The 11,888-nt window shown below is 29.3% G+C and overlaps 1 protein-coding gene across 1 annotated transcript in view; it reads right to left on the bottom strand.

Annotated features, from left to right (window-relative positions):
- Positions 11,330-11,888, bottom strand: part of LOC109333791 (WAT1-related protein At1g68170-like) — a 3,789-nt gene continuing 3,230 nt past the window's right edge. Inside the window, exons 6-7 of the mRNA XM_019569361.1 lie at positions 11,680-11,831; positions 11,330-11,538 (exon numbers count right to left, since the gene is read on the bottom strand). Of these exons, the coding sequence (XP_019424906.1) occupies positions 11,331-11,538; positions 11,680-11,831 (360 nt within the window). The 3' untranslated portion in view covers position 11,330. The remainder of the gene's footprint in view (positions 11,539-11,679; positions 11,832-11,888) is intronic.

Below are 11,888 nucleotides of genomic sequence, written 5' to 3'. Positions count from 1 at the left end.
TGTGGTGTCGGTTCATCAAAACTGTTTTCATTTTCCGTGAGACTATGGGCTCAAAAAAGTTATATTTGGAGGAATATATATGTAATAATAGAATTAAATTAGGGCATGGAACAACTTTTGAGATACGAGGAAAGCAAAGTTTAAGGGTAGGGATTCATTGATTCACGTGACATTCACAAACATAGTCATAGCCAAAGCCGTTTCTGTAGTCACCTTCACTAAAATGTCCTCATTTGGAATATAGATAATTTCGTACTTTCGGTATCTCATTTATGTACAAATCTAATTAATTAAAAAGTAATACCTAAGTAAAAAGAGAAAATATTATTTTTATATTACTTATTGGAATGTAATTGACTTGGGATTAAGAAATTTTTCGAGACATGTGATCATTGTTCCGACATTTGATGTGCGTATATGACACATTTTATCTGTCATTTCTGTTGTGCCATTGTTTCATAGTGTGAGCTAGCTGTTTTGGTGTCTAAATTCTATGTTTTTCGTGTGTCACATGTTTTCTTTCTTTTCTTTCCCTATTTCAGTTTCTCCCCTTCCATCCATTTCCTTGCAGTTATGCAAAAGTTAGCGATCGAATATGACAAATTAACAACTCAAATCAATTAATTATATTACCATTTTTATTTAAAAGGCATATATAATTCTTAACTTTTTCAAGAATTATATTAACATTTTAAAATTATTCATTTCTTTATTATTATGGAAAGTAAAAGATCTGTTAGAATATGTTTGAAATGATAAATGTATAGTGTAATTTTGGAATTATATTTTTTATATAATCAAGGTATCACATCAATGTAAAGAACTAATCATTTGGGTTGCATGAGAATAAGTGTGACTCACAAGAATCGAATATTTAAACTTTTTGTCTATCTTGAAATCTATTAGGGATTTATACCACTAGACTAATACATTATTTTGTTAATAAGAAATTATATATTTGATTCATGTTAGTTAGCATTACCTAAATATTATAAAACAACTTATATTTAAGGATAAACAAATTTTCTATAAAGTAATTTACAAATAGGGAGAGAAAGTATTAAGGATAATTTGTTCTTCTTTTTATGCATTTTCCACGTTAAGTTGTACTTTATTTTAGTGGAGTTTCAATCCTGTAAATTGGCTGCCCATAAGTCTAATGCATAATAATATCATTGATTTTGAATTAAGAGAAATGTAATATAAATGTATATATATAAATATAAATGTCCTCAAACGTTCTCTTAAGATTTATGGGTGGAAATTTATATAAACTGTTTTAAAAATATGTACAGGTGATTAAAAAAATCACAAGAAATATTAAGCATATTGAAAAGTTTAAGATTTAGTTTTTGTTAGCTGAAATTAATTTATAGTTCTCAAACTGTATAGTTATAAGATTATAGCTTATAGTTAAAATTTTGTAGATGTATAGTTATTGTATTAAATTAGATTACATAATAAATTAATTATAAGACTATCTAAAAATTGTTAAGTAGTTTAAAAGGAGATATAATATCATATTAAGTTAAGGTAAAAAATATGATTGTTGAAAATTTAACATAACAAATTAGACATGAATGCATGCAAAAATAGTTTTCAAAATTATAATCTCAAATTTCAAAAGTTATAATTTCTTAGTGGCTCTATAATCCTATTAAGTGATTTAATGACGTATAACTTATCATAAAAGTTACAGGTATCAACAAGACGTTGGTCTAGTGGTGTAAGACCCATTGAATTCCTAAGGTTGATGATTCGATTCGTGAGAGTGACACTTGTTGAGAAGGGTAATCATGAATCTCGAAAAAGATTAATTCCTTACCAAAAAAGTGAGAAAATACTATTGGTAGTACCAAAAAAGAAAGGTAAGTTACATATTAGTCATTTTAGACACACAAAAGTTTTTTAAGCTTCCCAATACAATTTTTTATGTGAAAAAAATTATATATTGTCCGTACAAGAGTTTATACATTGTCACTATATTATCAATGGAGTATGAATACTGACTTGTCACTATTGAGTGATTTAGCTTCATTATTATATAGAAATAATATAATTATAAAATAAAATAGATAGAAGAATTGAGAATGATATTATGCGAAAAACAATACAAAATTTGGTGACAAAAATTAAGGATTTCCTTGATTTGTGAATAAAAATTATGATGATGCTTATAAAGAAACGTTGTGAATACTATTTACTATTTCCTAACATTTTCTACCCTCATCAAACAATGCATAAGTATGATTAACACGATTTTCATTTAAAATCAATAGCAAAGATTCATATTGAAGCATGAAATTAGCATCCTCTAAAACTATATAATAATTTCTCTCAAATGGCAAAACCTTAATTGTGTGGTGCTGCATTCATATACCAAATTTATTCAGTTCGTTTCTCAATGATTGGGATTGGTTAGATTACTTGAGTTAGTGTATAAATTCCCATTTATGTTAAGTATATACTAAGTCATTATAAAGATAACATCCCTAAAAAAATACAATAGCTAGCGTCGTGAATCGTCATCACTTATCACTTATATGAAGTGCAATTAGCTTCTCAAATCATGATTTACTATTTTTGGACTTCAATTTGTGGATTATAATTAATGGAGAGAAAACTTGAAGAGCTTATAAATGTGAATGTACTTAACATGAGGAGGGTATAGCCCTAGCATCTTGGCCACACAATTATTCGTCGAAATTGTCTTTTAATAATGTACATGCTTAATTGGAGAAAATTAAACAAATAACATTTATGTTTTGAAATTATTTTTTCTGTTTTGGGACTATATAGATAGAAAAGGCGTTCATAGGTAATGATAAGTTTTGGCTTTTATGAATCTTGCATCGAGCATTCGAGCCTCTCTCTATAAGAGCCACTAATTAACTTGGACTTATGAAGAAAAAAGAGTTATAAAAGGAGGTTGTGTTAATAATTATAAAATAAGTAAATTCACATGGGAAAATTAAGTTCATCACTTCTCAATATATTACAAAAGATAAAAATTTTAATTTTTATTTCTTAAGCAATGTTTATTAAAGATATATTAGATGATATTTTTGGAGATGATAGTTGGTTAGGAAGTTATGAATTAACTAGTTAGGTTTGAGTTAGTTACTTGTTTTACAAGCTTTCTTTTTCTTCTTTTCTCTTGTATAAATAAGCCATATTGGTTCACCTTTTCATTCAATTCAATAACATTTTTCATTCTTTCTTGTTTCATTAAGAAGATTAATCTACGTCTCCTACCATTTTAACATAGTATCATAGCATAATTATTCGTTGGCTTCCGCTTAAGCCTTCCATCTTCTTTGTCTCCATCAACGTTCATGATGCAAGGCAACAAACACTGATCTTTAAAGATATGGAATTCAGGAAAGACCATTGAAGAAGCAACTACAACAACAATATTCAAAAGGGAGAAATGAATTCAACATGGATGATTAGTGATAAATGTTATGGCTTCAATAATTGAAAGAAGCATGACAAGAATAGAGAAGATTGGTTCTTGGTCTTTGTTCAAACACATCATATCACACTAATCATTCACTGCATAAATGGTTTTAGAGGTTCCTGTTGGACCTAGACTGCGACCGGGGAGCCTCCAACCACCAGGGAGTTCCATTGTTACATGGGTATGGGAAGAGTGAAGAGTCACAAGTGAGACACCACGTCTTGAACCAAAACCTTAAGGCATTAGTTCCATGTGTCTTTCCTTCTTATAAACCCTTTCACTCTTCCCTACATATCCAATGTGGGACTTCACACTTGAATAAACCCAACAATCTCCCCCTCAAGTGTGAGTACCACACACTTTTCGGTCCACTCCCCCTTGAGTCTACCATGTCCCAGCCGAACCGTCGGCTCTGATACCACTTGTTTATGCGGAAGACATATGGAGAAAATATAATAGAGAAAATGACACCGAGAAATTAACGTGGTTCAGCAATTTTATAAACCCTTTCACTCTTCCCTACATATCCAATGTGGGACTTCACACTTGAATAAACCCAACAGTTCCAATATTACTTGTTCTTGTGTCTTTTGGGTGCTTAAAATTTCTTCCAGCAAGGAACAAAGGAGTTTCAATGCATTTCTGCACAATTATCTTCAAAATTTTGCAACCGTGAAAATATTTCTTGGACGGTTCTTTTAGTTTCTTTTATTGTTCTTCAACAATTACCCCCAAATTTATCTTTTCTTTAATACTCTATTTTGTTTACCCATCTTTCTTATGAAGATTCTGATTCGTTCTCTCTCTTTCATCATTAATGGTTGGTTCACTTCTGTCCATGATAGTTAATAAGCTCAGATATAATTTTTGTCATGGATGGTTAAGTATTAGATGGGTAGCTTCTGTCCATAGTGGTGAAACAAAGATATAACTTCTGCTGTGGATGATTAATCGTTTGATGAAGTTTTTCTGCCATGGGTGATTAAGTGTTGCTACTACTTCAGATCAAGCTTCAAATCAATTCCAAGATGGAAAGTGAAAATTTTGCACTCACCAACTTGAGGGGGATATTAAAGATAATTAGAGGATATTTTTGGAAGATGATAGTTGGTTAGGAAGTTAGGAATTAGTTAGTTAGATTTGTGTTAGTTACTTGTTTTTACAAACTTTCTTTTTCTTCTTTTCGCTTATATAAATAAGCTATATTGGCTCACTTTTTCATTCAATTCAATTCAATAACATTTTTCATTCTTTATTTTTTCATCAAGAAGATTAGTTCATGCTTCCTACCATTTTAACAATGTTCTAATGGCACTTTTGAGAATTCCTAAAAATGTATCTATACATGTTAGTTGTAGGTCAAATCTATATAAAACATCTCTTCGAAAATACAAAGAGAAATTTCTCATATATCTCCTCTTTCTTCTTGAGAAAAGTTATATGAGTTAATATAGATATATAAGTAAAAAAAGAAATTGATAAGTGAAAATTTTATTAAAAGAGAACCAACTTACATACAAATAATAAATGTACAAGATAGTAGTATGGAAGAGAAAACAACTCATGAGAAAGCAAAAGGGAAATCTAACTCCTATCCAACATGAGTCATAAGAGGAAAGTTATGTGAAAAAATATAAAAAACTCAAAGGATAACAACACTTGTATCCTTTCATTTCTATTAAAATTACATTTGCACCCTTCAAAATACTTTAAAAAGTAGAACTGTCTTCTCCAGTAATAGAGACGAGTTCTCACTCATCCAACATAACAAAAAAGTTATAATAATAATTGACCAAACACATAATTGAATTATACTAAGATATGTTTGTACTTTTAATTTAAATCTATCTTTAATTCATAATGAAGACTTGAATTTTATTTCACCCGCTACCTCCTCCATATACACATTAGATGACTTCACAAAACTTGGGTACCCTTTTCTATATAAAAAAAAGGAAATTATAGCTAACTTTTGATGTAGATGTACAAATAACATTAATAAAAATTGTCTACAAGACTCACTTTCTTTTAAGCTAACTTTTGATATTAAGTTAAACTAAAATACTCAGATATTAGAGTTACCGTGAACGTCATCTACGAATATTCAATCATAAAAGTTTGATAGCCCATAAACTTAACCTCTTATAAACAAGAAATTATTATATAGTTTTATACAAATAACCTTAAACACAATTTATCATGCACTAATAAACTAAAATTATATAAATTTATCCAAAACTACAAATTTGAATACGTTTGGTACGTACCATTAAATTTTTGTTGTTGTTGCTGCTAAGAGATAACTTATCCTGAACCATACAATTGTACATCCCTATAAAGTGATGGGTTGAAGTGAGATATAGTGCAATTTGTGTTTATATGCACTAAACTAGATGGTGTAACGTAATACGTACGGCCCCAACTCCAATTATTTGAAGATAGAATGAATAATAACAATTTTGGAATTGAAGATTGTGAAATGTTAATTGATGCTATAATGAGTGAAGTTTTGGGAATTGAGTGACTTGTAGAAATGTTACTTTGTGCCATCTAATGGTTAGGATTTAGTAGTAAGCATGTATAATGGTTAAGCATTGAGATAAGGTTTGATAAATAAGAAATTAGGAAAGTGGACATTTGTGTGGGGTGCACACCAATTATGAGCATTTCCATTCAAACAAATGTGTATAATTTATTTATGGGAAAGAATTTGAAAAAAGGGAAATAATTGGCATCACCATTGAATTAGTTTACTAAACGAATATGCTATTAAAATCAATTAATTATTGAAATCACAAAAAGTATAAATATGCTATTAACTTGTATTTTTGAGAATTGATTTGATTTTTTGGCAGATGTTAGAAGGAAATACATATTTTTTGAATTATAAACTAAGAGAGTTCTGTAATATTTTCTAAAATTAAATAAGAAATAAAATGTCGATATCTTCCTTATTTAGTTATAAAATATTATGTTATTATCTAATTTAAAATAAAAAATGTATTTTTACTTTCCATTCCCTCAAAAAACATTTCTTACCGACATATACAAAGGGCATGGCAATACCTTTTCCAAGGTGCAAGTTAGTCAAACATTGTAAAGCAGTTTAATGGAATAGTGGAACTTACTTTAACCCTTATACAAACTAATTGAGATATTATATATTATACCATCAATATAATTTTAAAAAAGATGAATCCAATAAATATTAAATTATTTTTTTAAGTTAACAATATTATTAGAAATAGAGACATCAAATTATTTTGACATAGATGATTTCTTTCTATATATATATATATATATATATATATATATGAAAACAACACACTATATCTTCATCAAGTCTAACAAAAAGTCTAATACCTTATAATTGGTTGATAAATCAATTGGAAAAAAATGCAAAACTATTCAATTGGTCATATAAATTATTTTTTATTTTAAATTTGGTCTCTTAATTTTTTATTTTATGTGGTCCTACTTATAATTTTTTAACAAAACTTTTTCAACACTCAACTAAAGTTTACAACTTTAATATTATTATGTTGGTGCAGCAGAAGTGATTATTGTATAGTGATGGTCATAAACAATCAAATAAAATGCATATAATAAATACAAGAGAAGAAACATGAGAATTTAGTAACGAGGTTCAACCAATTGTGCCTACATCCTCGAGAATGCTAAGCGACTACCAATATATTATTGGAGAATAAGGATTACAAGCCCTATCATACCCCTGGACCCAAGTGTCCATTGGAGTATTTTTATTTGGTGTTTCTATCTAGTGCACATTACAACAAGGAACTTGAGTCCAATATATAACATTGATCACTCTACTCTATTATAATATTAGGCAATATGAGACTAATACAATACATATTTCAGGCATCCCTAACAATCTCCACCTTGATGAAATATACGAATATCTTGCTCCTTAGGAAATTTATACAAAAATCTTCACCTTAACGAATATATTACTCCATCTTACTAAATGTCTAATTCTCTTTAACAACTCATTCACATAAGAATTCGCTTTCCTACAACATAAATGTTATGAGTATCCTTGACGATGTTACAAAGAGTCTAACTCTCCAAACTTGTAGACAACTTCTTGTACCGTCATTTAATGGAACATATTGCCTAGCCACATATTGTTAGGAAGTCTTTCGATATATGGAACCTCTATACAAAAGTTCACCAACAATCGTCCTCTTCAATATTAAGTCAAACTGAACCTTGGAGCTTCTTTGAAGAGCCTCAACCACTATCATCATTGTCTAGTATGAACATCATAATTCAAAAGAACTATCATACTCCACCATGAGGAGTATACCCATAACATACACCTTGCGTCAATGCTAACCAATGTATGTGTCACATCCTTGCATCAAAGTCAATGTCTATGTCACACCTTACATATCTATCAATATGTGTGTTACAACTTGCATCCAAGTCAATGCTCATGTTGCACCCTTCATCAAAGTTAGCAAGCACCTCTATACTTTTGTATCTGCTATCAATTAATATCTTTCACTATGACGTTCCAGACACATAATTAGGATATTTCACTTCTCATCTCAAATAAGATCATTCTCTTCATATCTAGAGAGATATTATCAGCACTTGTCTTAGGGCCAAACTCAACACCTATGTCCATATCTCCACCTTGATCTTAATCTAATACATGAACTTCTGGGGTTCTTGATCAACATATATCACCCCCACTATAGTTTCATTATGTTTTCTTCTTCTTGAACTCATTTACTTTATCCTTGCGTCGTACCTTTGATGCACCTTGCCTAGCCATCATGCCTTCATCCTCGTCAACCATTATTTGGCGCATGGGTTAAGAGCCATCTACTATTTGACTGTGATACCAATGGTTGGTGTAGCGGAAGTGACGTTGTACAGTGTTGGTCACAAGCAATCAAATAAAGTGTATAGAATAAATATAAGAGGAGAAACAAGAGAATTTGGTAACGGGGTTCGGCCAATTGTGCCTACGTCCCGGGAGCGCTGAGAGAGTACCAATATATTATTAGAGAATAATAAAGATTACAAGTCCTAGCATACCCATGAGCCCAAGTGCTCATGTGGTGTTTCTATTTGGTGGTTTTATCTAGTGTAGATTACAACAAGGGACTTGAGTCTAATATATAACATTGATCACTCTTAATCTTTTTCAATATTAGACAATGTAAGACTAATACAATACATATTTCAAGTATCCCAACACATTGAGTTCAAAATAAAAAGTTTTACAAATCATTTATTAAATTTCCGAAATTGTACCATTAAAAAAAATTAAGCTATAAATATAGTATAAAAATAGCTTATAGGGACAACCTAAAACAAAAATATCTCAACTAACCAATTTGAAAATATAAAATAACGTAAGTAATTATTCGGAAAAAAATTGGGGGTCAAACTTTAAAACAGAAAATAAGTTATGGCAGAAATGTTATAGTCTATTATCCCCACAACTTAACCAAAAACCAAGACAAAAAATGTATTTTCTTACTCCTATTTTTGTCATAATATTTTTTTGCACCTGAACCATAATGATATTAACTAAACGAAATTATATGGTATTGCAGAAAGCTTCATATTTTGTTTCAGTAGGATCGAAACATACTTTGCTCATTTTGTTTGCAAATAGTGCTGGTTTAAATAGTTATGCTTCTCCATGCTGTGTTATTTACCTGTATATAGGTTCAAAAATCTATATACTATATAATAAAAAAGGTTCCAATAGGTTATTTTTATGACTCATGTCATATTCTCACTGAAAATTTTCCTAGAATAAAAGTACACTTTTACTCATTCTTCATTACTCAATATATTATTTAATAATAACATATAATAATAATAATATTTATTAATGTAATAATAATAATATGTAATCATTTTATAAAATTGTATTTGTATTAGTAATATGAGTAACACGTGAGTTCTTAACAATGCGAATGTATGGGTAAAAAAAGATTTCGCTATGTCATCTCATGACACGTGTCACAACCTCAACAAAAAATAATTGATGACTAGAATGAAAAGTAAGTTAAGAAAAACTTACTCTTGAATAACAAAGCTAGCTCTCCCAAGCATTAATGAATGTATAAGTGAGACAAAATGAGACATAAAAGAAGGATAATTGATCCTCATTTTTCATTGATTCCCTTACATGTAGATATCTTAACAAAAAAAAAAAAGAGATATCTGAACAAAGTAAGCATTTTTTTATTCTTTCTATTAAAAAATGAGATTCAAATGGATGCAGAATTTCTTTTATAATGTTTGGAACATATTAAGATGAAAAATAATCTGATTCCTTTCTTATTCATTTATATTGCTGTCGTTAAAATCAATTGTCCATATATACTTAGAAATGGCTTCAATTACGGTTTAGTTAAGAAACACAAGAAAAAGATGTGGTAATAATAATTAAAAAAGTAGTAAATTAGACATGCACCCAGAAAAAGAAGACATGTACACAAAAAATATAGAATAAAAAAAAACATGTACTAAATCACACATGCAAGAGAGAAAATGCGGATGAATTATTTTAAGAAATGCAATGGAAAATCCGCTTGCAGATATATTAGAGGATATTTTTAGAAGATGATAGTTGGTTAGGAAGTCAGGAATTAGTTAGTTAGGTTTGTATTAGTTACTTGTTTTACAAGCTTTCTTTTTCTTTTTTCTCTTGTATAAATAAGTCATATTAACTCACTTTTTCATTCAATTCAATAATGAAAATATTATGAGATATTCTTCAACAAAGATAGATTTCTGCATGTTACTTCTATTGATGGAGAGATGATACAACTTGTACTTGTACGGTTGTTGAGGATTTAATGTAGATTCTTATATTTTATGTCCCATAATTATATCAAGTTTGAACTTGGATCGACTTTAGTTTATTATGTCACTTTAGAATTTGCTGTAAAAGATTGAACCTATGATGGGGCATTATAAAATCAAAATAGAAAAAATCCACATTAAAACCATGCATCAAGCCCCCACCAATCACCTCGAAAAAACATCAAAAGACATAATCCAAAATATTTTACCTCTTTCCTAAAGTTTTCAAATTCTGAACCTGTTAGCTTAGTTTTGCTAATTTTCAGATATGGGGTAACTTGATATTTGAAATCACAATTTCTAGTATTAATATTTTTTTGGATCACAAGGATTTTGAATTGGTTTTGCTTAGATCTTTGATTGCTCCAATTTTTTCACTCAATCATGTATGTATATATCCCTTGAATTTACCACTCTTCCTTTTGTACCATATAATTGTAGGTGTTTTGATGCTATTTGTCACATTGATTTGACACTGGTTGTAAATATTTGTCTGTGATATTATTGTTTAAGCTTATGCGCAAAAATTAAATATTAATATAAAATTTTGATATGAAATGGGTTAAGCCCAACTAGGTATTTTATATGAAATGCAAAGGTTATAAACCCAAAAAAGTTGTGTGAGACTAATGTGATAACCAACTACTCCACCCAAATTGTCATATAAGTATATTTTCCATTAGTTATGTATTAACCTTTTCAATTAGTCTAAATATAACTTATCCCAACTATATATTTCTTCATCTATTTGGGTGAAGATTTGCACACAGTATATGACAATATAAAAAAAAGTATATGACAATATTTAATTACTCTTATGTACATACCAACACATCATCTAACACAAATGTTTTATTGGGGTAACATTTTCACAAGCTTTTGTACCTTATAATTGAAATCTATTGAACTTAGTTCATAGAATAGTAAAATTGAAAATATTACTAACTAGTATCTTATTTTGGAGATTACTTCATCTCTCTTTATTGTGAATATCATATTCTTCTTCATTCCGTCATAGATAATCTAGATCTTTGTCAACGTTTTTAATAGTACTTGTTTGATTGTGGTAGTCACATTTATCATTATCTACAACAACTTCTATAGCTTCAGCTTCTTCCAAGATTTCTGATGGCACTAACTGAGTCATATTTTTCATTTCTTTTCTCTTACCCCAAAGCACCATGTATAGTCCACACACAATCATCACTGCTCCAACCACACTATATATGTCACACAAAACAAGAACACAATTATGAATATATGTGGAAACTTTGAAAGACAAATAAATGTAGAAATGACATAGTTTGTGTCATATTTAAGGGAATTAAGATTAGGGTTTTAACTTATTAGTGTGTCTATACCTTCCTAAATATAAGTTCTCATTCAACATCAAAGAAGCTGCAACAGCAACAAGCACGAGCATTAGAGGGTTGAAAACAGAAGCAAATAGAGGCCCTCTCATATGTATGCACCATGCAATCACAACAATTTCTAATCCAGAGCCCACGATTCCCTACAATAATAAAAAGTAATTCACATGAAAATTTTCTTCTATCATTAATCATATATA

The sequence above is a fragment of the Lupinus angustifolius genome, chromosome LG19 (assembly GCF_001865875.1).
Source record: "Lupinus angustifolius cultivar Tanjil chromosome LG19, LupAngTanjil_v1.0, whole genome shotgun sequence".
NCBI classification, from domain to species: Eukaryota; Viridiplantae; Streptophyta; class Magnoliopsida; order Fabales; family Fabaceae; genus Lupinus; species Lupinus angustifolius.
Note: the sequence above shows the minus strand (reverse complement) of the source record. Positions and strands in the feature narration are given on the sequence as shown.